General features: G+C 58.0%; 7 protein-coding genes across 7 annotated transcripts; 5 read left to right on the top strand and 2 right to left on the bottom strand.

Moving 5' to 3' along the window:
* Nucleotides 1–100: 100 nt before the first annotated feature.
* COY1 (Protein CASP) lies at nucleotides 101–2413 on the top strand (the record flags this gene model as incomplete). The annotated part of the gene is made up of 3 exons (XM_032033985.1): nucleotides 101–221; nucleotides 273–440; nucleotides 486–2413. 3 exons carry the CDS (start codon nucleotides 101–103, stop codon nucleotides 2411–2413), a joined length of 2217 nt encoding a protein of 738 aa, XP_031893141.1.
* A 1408-nt stretch (nucleotides 2414–3821) lies between these two features.
* CGGC5_v005259 (uncharacterized protein) lies at nucleotides 3822–4731 on the top strand (the record flags this gene model as incomplete). The annotated part of the gene is made up of 3 exons (XM_032033963.1): nucleotides 3822–4029; nucleotides 4081–4630; nucleotides 4683–4731. 3 exons carry the CDS (start codon nucleotides 3822–3824, stop codon nucleotides 4729–4731), a joined length of 807 nt encoding a protein of 268 aa, XP_031892981.1.
* Nucleotides 4732–5708: 977 nt separating this feature from the next.
* Nucleotides 5709–8255, top strand: CGGC5_v005258 (uncharacterized protein; the record flags this gene model as incomplete). Its single annotated transcript, XM_032033951.2, has 1 exon — nucleotides 6543–8255. One exon carries the CDS (start codon nucleotides 6543–6545, stop codon nucleotides 8253–8255), a length of 1713 nt encoding a protein of 570 aa, XP_031892978.2.
* A 398-nt stretch (nucleotides 8256–8653) lies between these two features.
* rpl-17 (60S ribosomal protein uL22) lies at nucleotides 8654–9584 on the bottom strand (the record flags this gene model as incomplete). Its single annotated transcript, XM_032033940.1, has 4 exons — nucleotides 8654–8812; nucleotides 8862–9049; nucleotides 9148–9361; nucleotides 9582–9584. The coding sequence occupies 4 exons, from the start codon at nucleotides 9582–9584 to the stop codon at nucleotides 8654–8656; spliced, it is 564 nt and encodes a 187-aa protein (XP_031892980.1).
* Nucleotides 9585–10274: 690 nt separating this feature from the next.
* Nucleotides 10275–11433, top strand: MED36A (Mediator of RNA polymerase II transcription subunit 36a; the record flags this gene model as incomplete). Its single annotated transcript, XM_032033929.1, has 4 exons — nucleotides 10275–10437; nucleotides 10491–10568; nucleotides 10630–11325; nucleotides 11375–11433. 4 exons carry the CDS (start codon nucleotides 10275–10277, stop codon nucleotides 11431–11433), a joined length of 996 nt encoding a protein of 331 aa, XP_031893142.1.
* Nucleotides 11434–11740: 307 nt separating this feature from the next.
* On the bottom strand, nucleotides 11741–12454 carry CGGC5_v005255 (uncharacterized protein; the record flags this gene model as incomplete). The annotated part of the gene is made up of 1 exon (XM_032033917.1): nucleotides 11741–12454. One exon carries the CDS (start codon nucleotides 12452–12454, stop codon nucleotides 11741–11743), a length of 714 nt encoding a protein of 237 aa, XP_031892977.1.
* Nucleotides 12455–15872: 3418 nt separating this feature from the next.
* On the top strand, nucleotides 15873–18224 carry GCR1-1 (G-protein coupled receptor 1; the record flags this gene model as incomplete). The annotated part of the gene is made up of 6 exons (XM_032033906.2): nucleotides 15873–16034; nucleotides 16094–16224; nucleotides 16300–16328; nucleotides 16800–17061; nucleotides 17106–17372; nucleotides 17420–18224. 6 exons carry the CDS (start codon nucleotides 15873–15875, stop codon nucleotides 18222–18224), a joined length of 1656 nt encoding a protein of 551 aa, XP_031892973.2.
* Between the last annotated feature and the right edge of the window lie 2192 nt (nucleotides 18225–20416).

The raw sequence follows: 20416 nt of genomic DNA, 5'->3' as shown, positions 1-20416 counted from the left end.
CTCAACAGCTCACGACTCCGACCCGGGAGCCCGTCTTCAGCGTCTTTTCTTGATGAAGTGATGAATTGAACCATCGACCGCCACAGACACCAACGCAGACATGGCAGACCTCGTCGAATCAGTCCTGGCCGCCGACGCCAACGCCCAGCATGCCGAAAAGCCGGGTCCAGCTATGCCGGACGGGGGAAACAAGTTCCAACATGCCATCTCAGCCTGGAGAAGTAAGGAGGAGCTTGTCCGCCGTGTGGGATTCGTTTGACTGACCCAGACAGCCATTGACTACACAAACCTCATTTCGAACCTCGACAATACCGCCTCCGAGATTGTCGCATACCAGAGGGATTCGACCGTCCAGCGAAAGGAGCTAGCACAGAAGACCAAGGACTTTAGAAAGCTTGATGATGCCACGAAACTGTCCGAGATCAAGGGCCTCTTGAAGGGTGCGTGTTTCGCCGCAGCGTAGCGACGTTTGCTGACTGTCGCAGCCTACCAAACCTTCATCGACCTCCTGACGAACCACTCCAAGTCAATCAACTCCGCCTTCCTGCAAGCCTACACGTCTCTATCCGATGCCCCGGACCCGTACCCCCTGCTCGAGGCGTCCGTCGACTCCATGCTCGTCTCCGAAGACACACTGCCGAAGCTCACCGAAGAGAACCAGCACCTGCAAAAGTCCGTGGCCAAGCTGACGACACAGCTGGAGGAGACGGAGTCGAAGCTGCAAACCGAGTCCGCGGCGAAGAAGGAGCTCGAAAGCAACCTGGAGAGCAGGGTCAAGGAGGTTGAGGCTTCCTGGGTTGCTGTTCTCGATGAGAAGAAGGACAACTGGGCGTCCAAGGAGAAGACGTTGGAGGAGAAGGTCGAGAACCAGGAACGCCTGCTCAACGAGATCAAGGCGAGCTACGAGGTCAACCAGCGACTGGGCAAGACGGACGACGGCGACCAAGAGGGACAGGCCCACGTCACCAGCGCCGAGATTGAGATGCTGCACTCTGACTTGGACCGGACGAGCGCGCGCCTGGCAGAGATCGAGGCGCGAAATGAGCAGCTGCGGCTGGAGCTCGCACAAGCAAAGTCGTCCATGCCATCGCAAGCCCCTGTGGCTTTGGAGGACGACCCAGGATACATGCGCATGCGGTCCGAGAACTCGTCCCTCATCCGAAAGCTCGACGCGGCCCGGGTCGAGAAGGAGGGACTCAAGCGTGACCTTGACAGCAGGCTGCGTGGCCTGGAGAGGGAGGTTGGTTTGCTCAAGGAGGAGCGCGACAACCTCAAGGCCAAGGTGCAGAAATGGAGCGACTACGACGACGTGAAGCAAGAGCTCGAAGTGCTCAAAAGCATCGAGTTCTCCATGGGCGATGATGACGATGTGCGAGAGGCCACCGAGACTGCCGCCGAAGCCAAGAGCCAAGGCGACACGCTCGAGAAGCTGCTTCTGGCGCGTAACAAGAAGCTTGGCGACGAACTCACCATTCTACGCGTTTCCCACCAGGACCTCCAGACAAAGTTGTCCGAGCTGCAGGAGGAGATGTCCAGGACAAACATGGACCTGGAAAAGTCGCAGCAGTTGAACGAGCGGCTCGAGAACGACCTGGCGACGCTGCAGTCGGAGTCCTCAAATGCCTTCCCGTCAGGCGCGTCCGTAGCCGGCACCTTCAACCGGTACGCACCGTCCATCGCGCCGGGGCGAAGGCCTGTCGGAGGAAGGGTGTCGCCCACGTCGTCAATCATCAGCGGCATCAACCCTCGCACGGTTGGCGAGGAGCCGATGGGCGGTGGCTCAGGTATCCTGCCGATGATCACGGCGCAGCGCGACCGATTCAAGAAGAGGATCGCTCAACTAGAGGGGGAGCTATCTGAGAGCCACCGCACCATCTCGCAACTGCGACAGGAGGTGTCGGCCCTCCAGAAGGATAATCTCAATCTGTATGAGAAGACGAGATACGTGTCGACGTACAACCGCGCCGGCCCGTCAGCGTCGTCGTCCTCGGCGGCATACTCTTCAAATCCCAACCCGTCGACGGTATCGATCGGCGGGACCGGAAACCCAGGCATCACGATGGACAGGTACCGCAAGGCGTACGAATCGAACATCTCGCCGTTTGCCGCCTTCCGAGGGCGCGAGTCGGCCAGGGCCTACAAGCGAATGAGCTTCCCGGAGCGCGTGGTGTACTCGGTGACGCGGATGGTCTTGGCCTCGCGGACAAGCAGAAATCTATTTGCGGCGTACTGTGTCGCATTGCACCTCCTCGTCTTTTGTTCTCTATACTGGCTCGGCACGGTCGACGTGGAGAAGCACGCCAGCAACCTTGGCAAGTCGGCAGCAGCAGCCGCCGCAGCGGGCGCCGGCGGCGTCCATGGGGCCGGCGACGGTCACGGCGACTGGCACGAAGAAGGGTTCAACGGGCACTAGTCTCAGGAGGCTGGCAACGGCAAGGTCTCCGACGAGGCCAGCCTGTACGCACCATTTTGATATTGCATTTGGACGATTGGGCGGCGTCTGGCTATGTACGGATATGAATGTGGCATTAGTGAGATCTCATCAATACAGAAAGATACCAGATCACGTAACACCCAGGGACGGCACCGTCCGCCAAGCGAGATCTTTTGGACAAGAATCGGGCACCGACCGCTCGTGGCTCTCCACCAAGCGGTTCTATTCGTGTCGGGTTGTCTTTCCAGGCCTGCCACCCGATGTCAAAAAGCGGCACGCCATTCGACCAAGGCTGTTGGCGCTGGCCCGTCTCCGCGGCCCAAATGGGGGCTCTGCCCGCAGCCAATGAGACGGCGACAACAGCGTGGTCTGGCGCGGCAAAAGCATGTACAAGAGCGGATACCTGCATCGTGGGCGCGTCGCCGGGGAGAAGACGGGTACAAGGTCGTACCGTCCCTGGCAATTTCGACGGGCCTATGGGAGTCGAGTCTTGACGCGGTGTGCTATTTCGGTCTCTAGCCGCCCTGTTCGCGAGAGCCGTTTACCGGGCCGTCTCGCGGCAGCTGGAGATGGAGATCGCGGGTCGCGGACGAAGACGGGGTAGTAGACTGGGGCGACGAGGGCTTCGAGATGGACGGATGTGCCTTCGTCGCAGCCATCACCCTCTCCTTCTTCGGTCGCGGCATGTTTATTGGGGTTTCTGAAGCCCGCGGAGACGTGTCCCCGCTACTCAACTTCGACCAAGCCTTTGGGCGGGCCGGGCGCTTGCATCTGAAAGACCCCGGCGAAGATCGCTGACCATCCACCCTCCACTCCGACATTACGTGCATCCCGCCCTCCACTCCATTCGCTCTCGTTCAACTTCCCGCCCTGGCTCGTTTTCTATTCTGCCGTCGTACGGTTGCATGGCAGGGCGGCTGCCAGTCTTGGTCTCTGGCTCCTGCGAATACCCACGCGTTGCCTTGCACACCACATCGGGAGACCCTGGCCCCCTCCCCGCCATCTTTTTCGAACCGCGAGACTATGCCGGTCTGGGCAGGTCGGTCCCTGCCAAAATGGAGAGCGGCCAGTCGCTCTGTTTGCCGCCAGAGGGAGGGTTCATGATGTTGTGGTATATTAAAAGCGGCTGCCCGCTTGACTGCTTGAGACTCGTTTGTTTTCCACCACAAAGTCTAGCTCATATATTCAGAGACGAGTTTTTTTTTTTTCCTTTCCTTTCCATTTCCGTTTCTTCGTTGTTTCCTATCTTCAGTTTCCTTGGTTTCGGTTTCCTTGCTTGGAATTGGGCTGTATTTTCTGACTGTTGGTAACGGGCACAATCACACGACGACCAGCAACACCATCACCAACACCAACACCGCATCAGTCCGCCCCCATCAACACCAACATGCGTTTCGCAACTCTGTTGGTGCCAACCCTGGCATCCCTCGCCCTGGCGGCGCCCACATACCCCACCCTCAACCTCAACTCAGCCCTGCCGGGAAATATTGAGGATATTTCCGAGTACTTCAACATGCTCGCCACCAAGGTCCAGGCGCTCAAGTACCTGTCAGCCGAACCGGTCTGCGACCTGACCAAGGCCAAGATGATTTCTCGTGGGTGGCCCTTGCTGGCGCGGGTCGACCATCGTAAACTGACTTGACCAGCTGCTGAGGACCTCCCTCCACCGTCCGCGGGCCTGACTCTCAAGCACGTCGCCATCGGCCGCGGCACCCAAAATTACACCTGCGACACCAGCAACGCAACAGCTGTGCCCGTCGCCACTGGTGCCAAAGCCACGCTCTTCAACGCGAGCTGCGTGGCTGCCATGTACCCCGACCTCCTCGAGAAGCTGCCCTCGGTCTCGATGCAGTTCAACCTCACCGACAGTGACGACCAACAACGACTCGGCCCCAGCAGCCTTGCCATCTCTGGACACCACATCTTCCCCACCACCGGCGTCCCGTTCTTCCAGCTCGCGACCGATGGAGTCGAGATTGGTGACGCATGGTGCGCAAAGAACTCTTCCATTGCCGCGCCCACCATGGCGGCCAAGGGACAGCAGGGTGAGGGCGCCGTGCCGTGGCTGAAGCTTCTCACGACGGCGGGAAGTACCGGAAACCTCCAAGAGGTCTACCGCATCACCACTGTTGGCGGCAGCGCTCCCGCTACTTGTCAAGGCCAGCCCGCCGCATTCGAAGTTCAATACGCTGCCGAGTGAGTCTTCCAAACATGTCCCGTCTGCGCAGCATCGCTAACAGCCTACCAGGTACTGGTTTTACCAAGGCAAAGCGCCCGTCAAGTCCGCAGCCTCTTAGGGCAGGAACAGCAATAAATTAGTGTTAGTCCATGGCGTTGGGGGGGTTTTCTATGAAATATGCACAAGTTTTCTTCGATATACCATCATGTATTTCCACGGCATCCCGTGGCTGAGTTGGTCGGCCATTGACTGAGCCGGTGGATAACATTGCGATAATTTTAAATGACCGAGTCACATTGTTTGCAAGCGAGCGGCATCGTGACAACTGTACGAGTTCCAGAAGCCTCTGAGGCTTCCATGCCCTGGATTCGGCGTCTGGACCCTCCGACCCACCCTCCGACCCACCCGCTAAACCTACCTAGGCTTACCTACGGCGGCACCTGGCCCCCGGCCATTGCCGCAAATCCCCGCCAGCCGGGGCAGGTCCGTGGGCAGCAGGCAGCTCAGGGTGCCCGAACAATGAGGTGATTGGAGCAGCGAAACATTTGCCATGCCATGCCACCCCCGCCCAAGCCCCGGCCACATGTGCGAAGTCTCTGCAAACAGCCAATGGCGAGTACGTGTGCCCTTCCTTCAGGACGCCAGAAAGAAAAAAGTGGCTCGCAAACCACCCTCGGTGACTTCACTTTCACTCGTCCCATAGACGATCATCCCTCGACCAGACGTACTTTCTTTCCAGCTTTCGTTCTTGCAATCAACCTCCCAGTCGCCAGCGCTCGTCGAGTCTCGTCAAACACTCGTCGCAACAGAACCCCACGATTTGTTTATCCTGTTCCATTAGCACCTTTTAATTACATACTCTCTTGCCGCGGATCAGCCGTCACCCGCTCTCGCCTGATCCACCCCGACAGCTTCCATTGCGACTACAAACAAACCTTTGGCCGACCCGCTGGCCAGCAACATTCGTACACAGTCGTTTTATCCGAAATAGACAAAGTCCATCGACCGATCCCCCGGCAGCCGCGACCGACGACAACTGCCGACCGAATTGCCTCGACCAGGCAATCCAACCCATGAGCGGATACCCGAACGGCCATGAGTGAACGGGATGCAGCGCTGGAGATGCCCCGGAAACGACGAAGGCTCGACTCCATGGCTTCAGACCCGCCGCAGCTCACCTGGCCGCCTGCCCAAGTCCCTGTCGAAATCTTTGACGAAATCACCACCTACCTGTCTCGGACCGACGTCAAAAGCCTGCGACTGGTCAACCACGAGTTCGACCGCATGGTCTCGGCCAAGTACTTTCGCAATGTCGTCGTCCCGTTCCGGTCAGAGATGTACAAGGCCCGGAGGAAGGTGGCATGCGAGGAGGATGAGGAAACGACCCAACCATGCACCGACACCCTGTTTGCCAGCGGAATGCGCATCTTCCAGTCCTTTGGCAACCACATCTTGCGGTTCGCCCTGTCGCTGGAGCTGGACGAAGAGAGTCTGGCATATCCCCCCATCAAGCCCACGCAAAAGGCCGTCACCTCTTACTGGGGAATCTACCGGTGGCCCCACGAATCGTACCATCGATACACGGAACTCGAAGGACTCGAGCAGACCGCCGACGAGACCGCATCGATGAAGGAGGCGCTGAAGTGTCTGAAGCACGTCCAGGAGCTGGGCCTCTGCTGCGACGCCGGGCTGGGCTACCTCTTGGGGCCGGACCAGCAGCTCGAAAGCCCGCCGCTGCCGCATCCAGTTTTCGGCTTGCGCAATCTGCGGTATAGGCTGCTGCAGCGGCGCTTGGCGCGAGCCGAGTCGGCCAACATGAATGCCCGCAAGCTTGCCTTTGAAAGTCCCCGCGACTTCAAGTACACAGTGCTGGAGTCGATGGTCAAGGATGCCGGCTACTCGCAGGAGCAGGTCAAGGAGGCCATCAACATGCTTCTCAACACGGAGAACGTCTCGCTGATGAACATTGACTTTGACGAGCGCACCGCCTCCGTGCCTGACCTGGCCATCAACGTCTTTGCCCAGCAACAGCATCCCAACGTCAACGCAAACCCCGTTGACGGAGACGCAGAAGATGCTGCGATCCAGCGCGCGGTGGCATCGGCGCTGGCTGATACAACCACCGGCCACCCTCTGCAGCCCAAGAATCTGACACGGGCCCAGAAAGAGATGCTTCTGGAGCTCGAGTGGGCTCACCGGGCACTCATCCAGTCCTACGTCATTGCTCTCAGCGACAACGCCCGCACAAACGACTTTAGCTCACTGACGACCCTGACGATCGCCAAGATACCCAGCAGCCACCTATTCATGTTCCAGCGGCAGGACTTTTGGCAGAGCTTGCCGAACCTCACAAACGTCGCCCTCGCAGTCGTGGCAGACTGGCGCCAGGTCGCCAAAGTCGCACCCGGCTGTGTCGAGGACACCTTCGTCTCGCCCGTGGATGCCGTCGGCAGAGCCTACCGCGTGCTGCGGGACTACATTGGCAAACAGAAGAATATCTCTTACCTACACTTTGAATGGATCTGCGGCGGCGAATTCGCACCGGGCATCACGCAGCGCAACCACTACGTCCTGCCCGCACCCTTCTGCATGCCCGTGCATATGCCGGCGCTCGAAGCCGCCAAGTCGCCAGACCTCTTGCTTTCCCTGCCGCACATTAAGCATCTCTCCTTGAAGAACTGTTACAGCGTGCCACACGTATTCTTGCAGGTGATCCGGTCCATGGCCCTCCAGTCTCTGGAGAAGCTGGAGCTGGAGACCGTCTCCCTGGCTGGGCCACCTGTCCGGCGGCAGGGCCATGCAGCCTTTTTCCACGGGCACCTGGCCGCTCCCGCTGCTGCCGCACAGCAAGGCCAGCAACAGCAGGTCTGGCAGTTGCAGCCCGTCCAGGCCAACGGGCAGGCTCTCCAGCCGCCACCGTTGCCACCCGCACCCAACCAACCAGGAGCAGCTCCAGCCCAGCTGATCAATATCCCGCTCGGAATCCTGGCCCAGGGCCCGGCGCAAATAGCTCAAGCGCTCAACATCGGTGCCCAGAATGCCCAGGCACCGGCGCTGGCACAGGCACCGGACCCTGTCACCCCCGAGTGGGACACCATGCGGCTGCGGGTGCCAGACCTGCTCACTTGGACGGGCGTCATCGAACGGCTCGCACCAGTGCCTGGCATTGCAGAATTGACGGCTACGCAGGACAATGACGATGAAACCGAGGGGCTGGACGATGCTGCAACGGACGAGGGCTACAAACTCATTCCCAGGGCAAATCTCCTGCGCAAGGAGAAGAAGAGCTTTTGTCTCGAGAGTATGTCATTCAAGTCGTGTGGGTACGTGGCGCTGGATGTGCCCTTCATCGACAACACCAACACGCTGTCGCTGCGCCCCCCGTGGCAGGAGCCGCAAGAGATCACGACGCGGCGAAGGGAGCTGGCGCCGTTCATGCAGCACTGCAACGACCGGCTGGCGGCCAAGATCACCAATTTCTTGCCGCCGCAGGAGCGTTTCAATCTGGCGACCGCGTACGGGATGGACCTGACCTGGGCATCCTGGTATGACGAAGAGGTCATCGAGGCAGCGAAGAGGGACGGTGTCATGGTTCCCGGCAAGGGCCGCTTCAGCGGCACGATTACCACGACGGCCAACTAGTATGAAACGGCCGTGTATTCTGTTGATTTCAACTTTGGGGACTGACCGGCGTTTGGACAATGATACCACGGGAAAAGACTGAGACGTGTTGGACGTCATAAAAGCACTTTATGAGTTTTGAGACAGCAAGGACTAATTGAATGCATATCCATTTCCGTTTGACGCCAGTCATGAATGCTCATCTAGGACCACTTTAGGGAATCACTTTTGCAGGTTTTGTTTATTGGTGGCCCATCAGACCTTTGCGTGAATTCGCATGCCAATCCCTAAATGCCATGAGACCATAGCCATCCTGTACACCAGCATATGAAAAGCCGCATTTTTTTCCACGCATCCATCAACCCAAGACCTCCCAGGTTCACGTTACACAAGTCATACCGCACTCGAAATCAGGTCGCTTATGCGGCGGTGATGGCCTGGCGGACGCGGGCACCGCGCTGGCGGGAGTTGAGGCGGACCTCCTCACGGCCAACGACGGCATCGGACTTCTGGACGACCTCCTCGCCCTCGGTGAGGATCAGCTCAATGTGGCAGGGGTTGGACATGTAGGGGTTGATCTGCGGCTGTTAGTGGCGGACGGCGGGTCGAGTGACAGAGTGTACATACGCGACCGTGGGCACGGTATGTGCGTCTCCGTTGCTTGGGGGCCTGGTTGACCTGGATGTGCTTGACAACCAGGTTGCCAGTGTCGAGACCCTTGGCGTCGGCGTTGGACTCGGCATTCTTCAGGAGGCCGAGGAGGAACTCGGCGGACTTGACGGGCCAGCGGGCGCGGGAGACACCGAACTGCTTGCCTGGATTGGGGGTCAGTACTTTGTGTGTCCTCCTCTCGTGGTTCATCTTCGACCCCGCGTCGTCGACGACGACGATTTCGGTCCGGGACATGTCGTACCTTGCGCCGTGCGGCCGATGGAGCCGGCGTAGCGGCGGAAGGGGACGGCCTCAGCCTTCTCCTGGACGTTCTCGAGGAACTTGACGGCGCGCTGGAGCTTCCAGCCGTTGATGGCCTGGGCGGTCTCGCGGGTGTTCTTGAAGGACACGCGCAGGTAGGAGCCGCGGGCGCGGGCCGACTTCTCGCGGGCAATCTCGGTCGCAGCGTAACGAACCTATGGGCAGGCCATTGTGTCAGTCTCGTGTGCACATCGTCTGCGGTCTGCGATCCTCCCCCCGCCTCGGTCCCGGTGCTGTCGAATTTTCGTCATGTTTTCCCTCCCGGCACTTTGAAATGCAACCAGGTTATCGGCGACGGCGGCGGCGTGGTTTTCCAAGGGCGACGACGGGTCTCCTCGCGAGGACCTCACAGATGGGGAAGCAGCAAGCACTTACCATCTTGATCGTTGGGTGTGGTGATGGTTTCGGCGTCGGTGGTCGTCGTCTGGGCTGGCTGAGTGAGTTAGAAGAAATTCACAACTTTGCTTGACCCTAGCCCTTCAGCGCGGGTTGGCTCGCTTGCGGATCGGGAAACGGCAGGGGTCTGCCTTAGGGCTCCGCAACCCTACGGGGTAAAAACGGCCATTTCCAGCGCCAGTCTGGGAAGAAAGCCGCGGGAGAAAATGGGCGTACCTGGCGTTTGACTTGTAAGGTCGCGATTGAATTTACTGCGTCGAAATGGCAGCCGATTTGTGGTTGTCGAAAATGATGGGAAATATTTCTTGTCTCGCGTGCAGTGCCTTCTCACCACCAGTGCGACCCTTTCTGGCAGTTGCCGATTTTCCAAAAGAGTGGATACCGCCTTATCTAATCGGAAAGAAAAATTCATGTCCGGAGGCCGGTGAATCTCAGCTCCGCGGTGGCCAATCACGAATGACACCCCACATCCAATGCATGTTTGGACCTTGTAGCTCTCTAAAAAAAAAAAAAGTTGGAAAATTTCTATCTCCAGTAGTCCCCAGCGCCAACCCGCCCTCAGAGGACACCATCTGCACCTGCACCTCTGACCAATTCGACTTCTCACAACGCGGGACTGGCAGTAGTCTGACGTTTATTTCTTTCATATACCCCAACATCCGATAAGAGACAATGGCTCCTTTCCAGGCTCGTGGCGGCGCCGGCGGCAGAGGCGGTGGCCGTGGTGGTTTCGGCGGTGATAGAGGAGGTCGCGGAGGTGGTCGCGGCGGACGCGGTGGCTTCGGCGACAGAGGCGGAAGGGGAGGTGGCAGAGGCGGCTTCGGTGCCCGCGGAGGTAATTAACCATGTCGATGGCGATGCCAGAGCAAGAAGCTGACGCGATAGCAGGCGGCCGTGGTGGTCCCCGTGGCGGCGCTGGTGGTCGCGGTCGTGGAGGTGTTGGCAAGCCCGGTGGTCGCGGCGGACGTAAGCTTCATCCCGAGTCCCCCCTGAGAGAGAAACAGCTTTGAGCTAACAGCGCGCACAGCCAAGGGAATGAAGGGAGGTGCCAAGGTCATCGTCGAGCCTCACCGTCACGAGGGTATCTTTGTCGTCCGCGGCAAGGAGGACGCCATCGCAACCCGCAACATCGTCCCCGGCGAGTCCGTCTACGGCGAGAAGCGCGTCTCCGTCGACGACGTTGTCCAGAACGAGGACGGCACCACCACAACCACCAAGGTCGAGTACCGCGTCTGGAACCCCTTCCGCAGTAAGCTTGCTGCCGCCGTCATCGGTGGTCTCGAGAAGATGTACTTCGGCCCCGGCTCCAAGGTCCTCTACCTCGGTGGTGCCTCTGGTACTTCCGTCTCCCACGTTGCCGACATTGTCGGTCCCACCGGCTTCGTCTACGCCGTCGAGTTCTCCCCCCGTTCCGGCCGTGACCTGATTGGCATGGCCGCCAAGCGCACCAACGTCGTCCCCATCGTCGAGGACGCCCGCCAACCCCTCAAGTACCGCATGCTCATGCCCATGGTCGACGCCATCTTTGCCGACGTTGCCCAGCCCGACCAGGCCCGTATCGTCGCCATGAACGCCCACCAGTTCCTGAAGGTCGGCGGTGGTATCCTCATCTCCATCAAGGCCAACTGTATCGACAGTACCGCCCCCGCCGCCAAGGTCTTCGCCATGGAGGTCGAGAAGCTGAGAGCGGAGCGCATCGCACCCAAGGAGCAGCTCACGCTAGGTACGTCTCGTCCAGTTGCAGCTAAGAGCCCGCAAGCTAACAGTCGCAGAACCCTTTGAGCGTGACCACTGCCTCGTCGCTGCCGAGTACAACCGCTACGCGAAATAGATAAAGATGTATGTGATACGCGGAGAGGGATGTTAGCGGTTGAATCTGTACATTTGCGAGATTCCCACGATGGTTGACTTTTGCTTCAATGGGTTTGGTCAGGTCGGACTTCATCTGGACAGGCGTTAGGAAAAAATTTAGGACGGTCTAGTTCAGAACTTTGCATGTTAACCCATAGGTATCGAGAGTACTTTATGAACGACATGTCATCAGTCTTGTACTCCATTCGTCCCGGTAGTTAATTGCAGTTGATTAGAAGTTGATGCTCAAGGGCTGGTCGTTTCCACCACTCGTCTTACACGTCAAGTCACTCGATTTCCTGGGCCAAACCCGATTCAGCCGCTGCTGCCGGCGCTCCACCCATCAGTGACCCATCGAGCCACCGTTCACTGGCCCACGACCCCAACGTCGGGTACGCCTCTCTCGTTCCGCCGATTCTCCACCGGTCCGCATAGCAGTCGTCCTCCACGGGCACTCGTGCAAAGTACACGACCCGCTCCTGCTCCGGCTGCCACTCCATCGGCTCCGCGGGGCCGCCTGCGCCGAGGCTGTTTGCCCAGGCCTCCACAACCTGGCGTTGCTGTTCGAGTAGGGCCAGAAGCTGTCGGCGGAAGTGGTAGTCTTTCTTTGCCTCGCGGCGCTCGGGCGGTTTCTCGCGGCTGTGGTCTGGCAGCCGTTGGGGTCGCTCCGCCGGGTGGCGTTTCTTGCTGCTCGAGCTAGCGGTGTCCTGTCGGATACCTGGCTGGCCTTGGTGCGTGTCATGTTTGGGGCTGGGCTGCGTCTTGTCCATCAGGTAGTCACCGTCAGTGTCTGTCACAACTTCGTGACGGCGGTGCTTTCGATGCTTGCGCGGGCGGGTTTCACTGTTTGAGTGACGGGTAGGTCGGCTCTTCCTGTCGCCGACGCGGTCTGCTCCGGCTCGACGGTGGGAGTCGTCCCTGGCCTTGCGTGAGCCGCTGCCAGAGTCCGGCTCTGGCCTGTGATTGGTCGAGCGGCGGTTGGATTTGCGGTTGCGCGCCATTGTTGAAGCCCCAGCCCGAAATGTTGTTCAAAGTCAGTTTCGAAAGACTCACTCGCCGGAGATGGCAGATCAACGGCGGGGATACTTCTGAATAGAGCCTTTTGTACGGCTGCATCGAGAAGACGTTCTGTTATGGATGGCATAGGCAGCCTCCTTCCCCTCGAATCAAAGGTGGAAGAGGCTCGATGGCCCCATCCGTGTTTCTGGGCGAGGGCCGGAAATGCGGAATAGGGCAGAAGATACGGGCTTGTTAGAGCCTGAGTGAATCATCTTGAAACTCTTTCAGACCTCTTTCGATCACCACCTAATCCTTTCCGTGGGCTTAAAGAGGTGGCACATGAGAATGTGGTTCACCCAGGGCCATCTTTGTTCTTGAGCTCCTTCTAGAGCGCCATTGTCAGCTCTGGAGGCTCAGGCTTCAGGCTCGACCCTCGAAGCCATTGGATAACCACTTGGTATCAACGCAATTTGAATCCTAATATGGGTTCGGCGGCCTGAATTCCACATGTCCGGGATCAGAGACTCTAGCCTTGCTCTCCTGGCCGTCAGCTGTGAGGTTCCTGATCCTTTTGTTCTGGGCTGTTTCCAGGTCGGCAAACATGGACGCGAAATGGATGTTTCTAGGCCCTTCTGCGATCCAAGGAGAAAGCTCGCGGCATCCCCTAGCAAATCACATTACTGTGGCCGCTTCAGGTTTGATTCCTCAGATGCGCAATTTTTCATGGAGCGGACGCAATCAGCACCGCCTTGGAGTCGAGAAGAACGCTACTGGGCCATGACCACCCTCAAGTTGGCATTGGAGATAGACTGAACGCATCAGACAAACCACAACGAGCAGCATCGTCCTCTCTCGATGACTTACTAGCCGGACCGCGAGTCCTTTTTCATCGCTTAGACGGCGTCTTGGCATGTCTCTGCTTTATTCGACAGCAGGCCAGACAACACACGGGAAAGCTAGCTCACAACCGGTCGACAACCTCGGCAATGATGCAGCCCTCAAATGCCCAGATTGGGGGACCATTCAGTCTGGCCATGTCCGGGAAGATCAGTGCTACTCGTACTGCTCCAGGTGTTCTCTTGGTTTCTGCCAACCCCAATCCGCGTGGGTTCAAACTGATTCATCCCTAATGGACCGTCCCATGTCTGTCGATCAAAGCCATCAGTCTTACTGCCATATACCCGTCGTCAATTGACGGCTCCGTAAGGTAGATCGGGCAACTAGTAATTCTGCCAGCCCACCCAGGCTGGCAACAGCCAATGACTTTCCTAGCCACGGCTTCCCCGTCACACTTGTCGCCGACCGAGGTGATGCCTCACGAGAGCTAGACCCAAACACACTCCCCGCAGTATCCTCCCGGTCGAGTGCGTGGCAAGTGCGGCACATTCGACTCTTTTTGGATGTGAGCGGTTCTCAGCAAGTCGAAACCATGGACATCTCGGGTTAGCGTTGCAGTGCTTGTCGAAATACTCTGAACGAGACGCACAGACAGACCGCGGCTCGCCTCCGACTGAGCAGGCAGGATGGTGCTCGAGGCTGACCCCTGTAACAAAAGTTCATTCAAGACAACGGCGTTGGTGGACTTTGGCTGCCTGCTGCTCGATTCGCAATGGGCCTTGCTGCTGGGGCTGAACGAAGCCAAGCCGCTAGGCCATGTGCTCCTCCGCATTTTGGCTGGTCTTCAGCAACGGCGTGAGGGGAACATGTCATTCACACGCTCCAAAGCCTGGATTCGCGTGTGATTAAACCAGAAGCCAAGGCCGCACCCGAGATTCACTTTAAAGCCAAACCATACCAACGGTGAGCCATCATCACCCATGGGCTTGGCTCGGTGGCTTGCTGTCTGCGAAACCAGTGCTCCCTTACCATGGCACAAGTCGACGGCGTTCCATATGTCGCAGGGCTGACTAGCGTGAGTTGCGGCGGTTCGAGAATGTCTCTCCTGATTACGATGGGCGTGATGTCCCCTTCTGGTGCCGGTCTATTGAAGATAAAATGAGCAGATGCCCATTTGGCGCCCTCCTCCGTCGACCGTTTGATTCACGCCAGCTGTTTCTGGACTGGGCATCGAATATCGGAGGGAAGGGGTTGACCATGGCGCACGGGTGTGCTATTTCAATCGAGAGCTTCTCCTGTGCCTTACAGATGGATCCGTAGGGATGGGATGAAATGGCTGAAGAGGCGGCGTGTTTTGGCTTGGGAAGCTTGCAGTCGCGTTTCCCCGAAAGAGATGTCCACCATCCGGGAAATGACCCCACTTTCCCCCGCTGGAGTTGGCGCAAGGATCAATGGGTTTGGGGAAAAGGTACGTGCCCACTTGGGATGCTACCCTCCCACTGTCATCACCACAACCACGAAGCTCTTTGGCTGCTTCATCCTTGTCCTTGCTCATCACCGTCTTTAGCCCTGCATCTCAGAATCTGCGCCCTCTGCCTCTATCATGCTTCTGGCCTGTTCCCCCTCGTCCAAGGCATATGGCTAATCAAAGCTTGGCCCAGCCCTCCAGGTTTCTCAACCCCGAATCTCGCTAGAATCATCTCGCCCAGGCCGACCTTTAACCATGCAGCGGAACAGCTGACGCCAACATGATGCATGGCTCCCCAAGTCGAAGGCTTGATTCAGCCAGCCGTTTTATCCGTCAACCTGCAGCAGCATGTCGCTCGTGGCTTCTCCGAGGATACGGCACCCCAACACTTTAGGCACCGTCATTGCGCGCCACGTCTTTGCCTCGTCCCATCTTCAAACGAGAGACGACACTTCAGACGGCAAGCCGACGCCTCCATCTTCAGCAGCATCAAGCACCATCTGGTCGCCGGCCCCTCGAGCGCGCTCGCGATGGTGGCGTTCCCACGTGGTCAGCGCCGGCATCGTGCCGTCAGCCAGGTCAGGGGAGGCTACGATGCGATAACTCAGTTGAATCTATCAGCCGTGTGCGATGCTATTTCGGGTTGGGCGTCGTCCTGAGTTTTCGTCAGCCCTGCGCCAGCCAATTATCGATTCACCGTTGACACTCAAAACGGGATGGTCTTGACTTCGTGTCAGAGGTCGCAGCTCTCCTCTGCCTGCACTGCCGTGCTACCAGGACGTCGGGTAGGATGGTGCTGCCGCGTTTGCTTCCGCTGACCTGCAACCCAAAGACGGTTGCCATCTCTCTCTCTGCACCTCGCGGCTCAGCTGTCAAGCGAATGCCTCGGATGGAGTCGTCCGCCACCAAGACCACCAGCGACTGCAGAATGGATAACACGAGTCGTCTTGCTGGAGAATCCCGAGTACCCAAAGACGAGCCTTCTAATTTGCTGCGCCCAATCCCTGCCATTTTGTGGCTTGACAAGGGTTTCACTAAACGGGTGAAGTCGTCGGTCCCTCAGAGTCGTCGGTGGCGGCGAGCTAGGAAGAAGTCTGAATTTTAATACAGTTCGAATGCCTCCGCCTCCCATCCCGGCGGGCGCCCTGACCTCGATCGATCAAAGCCCAGATCATTGCGACAAAAAGAACACCACGACACGCGGGCAATCCATTGATAAGGAAAATGCGATATATTGCGATCTGGCTTGCATCTCAGGGGCAACAGCGAGCCACGCAGTAAGATTGAGGATTGCAATGCTCTTCCCCGAATACGGTGCTGACGACGGCACCGACAGCCAACGGCGACCATGTTCCTGGGGGAGCCTTGCATCTCACCCACGCCAGCTGTGGGAATTGACGGGGGCCACCCTGGCGTCCCCAGGTTCGTCCGACCCCGCGCCAAGCTGGCTGTGTGGGCTAGCAGATGGTAAGCTAAGTCCTCCGCTTGGCCTGTTCCAGCTGCGGTGACCGTCATCCTGGAGGGGACTAAGCCAATCTCCAGCTTCTACGAGGCCTCTCTCGGGGTGCCAGGTACCTCCAGCACCCTGCTCCGACATGGAACACGCTCTCGACACCATCCTAACCAATCCTGCCCTCCATCACCCCTGCCCAAGCCATGCGACAGTCCAGGCTTGCGGCGCCCCGACGAGTCGATGACTGGCTCTGCTCCTTATTCCTACATTTTGCCGACTCTTCATCAATGCCCGGCCCGTCTTGTTCTGTCTCTTTTCCTCCTTCAGATCATGTTGGTTCGGACAGTCGACACCACTCGCTTGTGCTCACCCGTAGATCATCCTGGTCAGGAGCCTGCACGTCTCAAACAGGAAGTCGACTCGAGTCGGCCTCGACACATTCCTTTTACGCGGAGGAGAACGGATACTTGAGGATTGGCCCATCCGATATTCACGGTCCCCAGACGACGACCTCCGCCCGACCGTACTGGTATTGATACGAGACTCGGAATACATCTACACACTTTGAACAACAAGATGGATCAACCAGAAGAGAAAGTCAGCCTGGACAAAGGCGACCTCGATCTTCTCAGCATTATTGAACGTACGTGTTCGGTATTTTCGCTGCTGGGATGCGTCTTCATCATCGTCACGTTCTGCTCGTCGAGAGCGTTCCACAAGCCAATCAACCGCCTCGTCTTCTTTGCGTCGTTTGGCAACATGATGACCAACGTCGGTACACTTATGGCGAGGTCATACATTGAGTCGCCATTGTCGCCGGGCTGCCAGCTTCAGGCGTTTCTGATCCAGATGTAGGTCCGCCTCCCGCCTTTCGAGACTAGGCTAACGACCGCAGGTTCATGCCAGCCGATGCATTCTGGACGCTGACCATGGCCATCAACGTCTACCTGACCTTTTACTTCAAGTTCGACGCCGAGAGACTCCGCAAGATGGAGATCCCGTACCTCATCTCATGCTACGGCATTCCCTTTGTCCCGGCTTTGACCTACGTCTTTGTTACCAATGGGCAGGGCCAGAGGGTGTACGGAAACGCAACCCTCTGGTGCTGGGTGACGCCGGATTGGGAAATCTGGCGCATCCTGACGTTTTACGGTCCTGTTTGGTATGTTTGTTCTCTCTGGTGCACAGGACTACCGCTCACATTTCCAGGATCGCGATATTAATCACGTTCTTCATCTACATCCGAGCGGGCCGCGAAATCTACCAGAAGCGCAAGCAGCTTCACAACTTTAGCTCTTCCGATCCGGACCATCTCAACTCCTTTCATGATGCCCTCACTTCGATGAAAACCACCGAGGTGTACGTCACGTCGGAAACGATTGAGCAGCCCAGCAGCTCCATCGGGCTTGGGTCGATGGCAAGGCGTGGTGGATCAGACGCTGGATCGATGCCGCGCATGCCCGACGCCGCTTACTCTGTCAGCATCTCTGCCAACCACCACGAACGCCGCGAGTCGCACGGCGACGCCGTTCTCCCAGCAGAGAGCGTCACCATCGAAGCCAACCCCGCCCAGCGCCCGGTGAACTCGGCCAGGCGACGCAACTACGAGGTCAACAACGCCGCTTGGTCGTACACCAAGTGCTCCATCCTCTTCTTCACCGTCATCCTTATCACCTGGGTCCCGTCGAGCGCCAACCGCGTGTACTCGGTCATCCACGCAAAAGAGTCATCGACGCCGCTCGCCTTCATGAGCGCCTTCGTCCTGCCCCTCCAGGGATTCTGGAACGCCTTGATCTACGTGGTGACGTCGTGGAAGGCCTGCAAGACACTCTGGACCGACATTCGGTATGCGTCCCGGCGGCCAGACGTCACGGAGCTTGTCGGCAGCTTCCGCCACAGCGACCAGTTCAAAATTCCGAACCCTAATCGCAGGAACAAGACGTACGAGAGCGAAAGCATCACGGAGCTCACGAACAGCCGACCCTGCTCCAACGACCAGGCCTCGCGGTCATGAGATATGCAATTGAAAGGATGAGCGTTTGTGGAAGATACCCGGTTTCACCAGCAGGCATGAATTTGCGTATACCATTTCACGATTTTAGTTGGAGTTTGGCGGCACTAGTTTCTTTTGTCCCAGATTATTTGTCACGAATATACTACTACCATTTACGTCCTTTGCAAAATCGGCCCTGCGTGAAGTATTTAGCCCAGGTGGCGCGAGACCAAACACGCCATTCCCACGTGCTGTCTCGAGATCAGCCCGTGTTCCTGCTTATCCCAACGGTTCGTTCCTCCCGAAAGTCTAACTCTGCCCATTTGTTCGTCTCGTCTGCCTCAGTAGCGCGCGGGCGGTGCTCGCTGCAGATGCACCATGATCGGCGATGGACGGTCTGTGAGCAACGTTCTAGCGAATCGAGCATGAAGCGGCGGACAGAGAGAACCCCTTGCCGTCTGCTCCGACGGCTGCAAGGAGCGTTTTTCTGTGGCGCCGCATCTGCCAGGGGGATGTTTTTCTTTCCGCCGTCCTGAAGTCAAGGGAAAGATTTAATAGATTGAGAGGTTCCAAGACGAAATATCCATGGATGCACCTCGCAGGGTCGCCCCTATGCCCCAGACAGGGATGGGCTGCAGAGCAAGCCACGCTCCAGCCCAGCGCATCTTTTCCGGGGTCGTCGCTCCACTGCTGCTCCCAAGATTGCCAGAGAAAAGCTTCCACCTCTGCTTGTCCAGCGTCTTGGCTTGAGTGCAAACCAACATCAAGCTTTTTCCGGCCCCGCTGCTTCATAAACTGCGAGTCAAGACGGGGACTTTTTTTTTTTTTTTTTTTTTTCAAAAAGTTGTTTGGTTCGTGCACCTCATTGACGGCCGGATATCTAGCAGACTCTGTCCCTGTTTTCCGTCACGCAGCGGATTGACAGGCTTCTGATCCTTACGCGTGTGCTCTTCCTCGAGCCCTGCCGACGGGCTCAACCAGGGAATGCCGCGACGAAGATCTCTGCCAAAACAAGTGCGAGCATTGTTCCAACACGAGAACAAAGCACCGTCCATGGAAACATTGTCTGCTCCTGGCGATCCGTTTCACCAGGCGACAACAATTGCTTTTCACTCGACCGAGTGTGCGTCATTGACTTCACGGACGGGTACTCGGCTAGAGACAACGACCCTAAGAAACGAAGACTGCAAAGGGGGTTTGCAGGCAGATTACAATCTGGAGACGGAAACCAAAAATCATTGCTGTGCAGCGCTGACTCGCTCTGCATCCAGACTCGTCCGACACACCATCCCAGCTTTTGTTTAATTACCCGGCGACGGCACAGCAGCTGTCAAATGCCCTCCAACAGGACAGGTCCAACACGAACCGGCTCCAACTGCGGCAGGCGTCTGTCGACGTCGCATTGGATGCAACCGGTCAGCGTCCACCAGCCGTGGTTTGTGCGCCGTCTCATGCCGTTCTTCCCATCCCCAACCGCAGGCACGAATGACACGGTGGCATCGAACTACAGCCTCCCGACTTGAGCGTTACGGCGCGGCGACTGCCCAATACGCCGGCCGAAACGCGCGTGTCTTGAACGGTCAGTCAGTCACTTCTCATCGTCTGCAGCGGTTGTGGCTGGAGCCTCACGCCGGTTGGGGCGCAGGTCAAAGCGCGCAGGATCGTATTGTCCTGTATTGTGACTGCTGAATCCAAACTGTGAATGCATCGCCAACGCCTGCCAACCCGTCTGCAAGGGCCAAAGCGCCAGGACAGGCACGCGTACAGCACAACAAGGCACCCTGCGCCCGAGGTCGCCGTCGCACGACTTCCCCTCTGCAACCGCTTCACTGCATTCATGGCACCTGGCACCGCCGATTCTTGTCGATGCCTTGCCGTGGACGCGAACCGATGACAATCGCCTCATCATAAGGGATGAGTGGATTGTGCGGGGGGCAGGGATCACGTTGCCGTTGACGTGGGGTCCGATGGGATCGTCCAAGTCGGGGTTCCCATGGCGAGCAGGGCGCCAATTCGACCACCGACCGATCCGGACTCATCAGAAACACGATGAACACAAACTCTAACTGCATGTCCGCGCACCACACGACATTTACCATTACGGTATCGTAGCCCATTCTAACCTGCGCTTACATAGCCATAGCCAGTCCAACGATTGATTCCAAGGTGAAAAAGTAGCTCAGTCCCGTAAACCTGAACCTCTGCCCAGTCCC

Source organism: Colletotrichum fructicola (genome assembly GCF_000319635.2).
Source record: "Colletotrichum fructicola Nara gc5 chromosome Unknown KSG_Nara_v1_contig03, whole genome shotgun sequence".
NCBI classification, from domain to species: Eukaryota; Fungi; Ascomycota; class Sordariomycetes; order Glomerellales; family Glomerellaceae; genus Colletotrichum; species Colletotrichum fructicola.
Note: the sequence above shows the minus strand (reverse complement) of the source record. Positions and strands in the feature narration are given on the sequence as shown.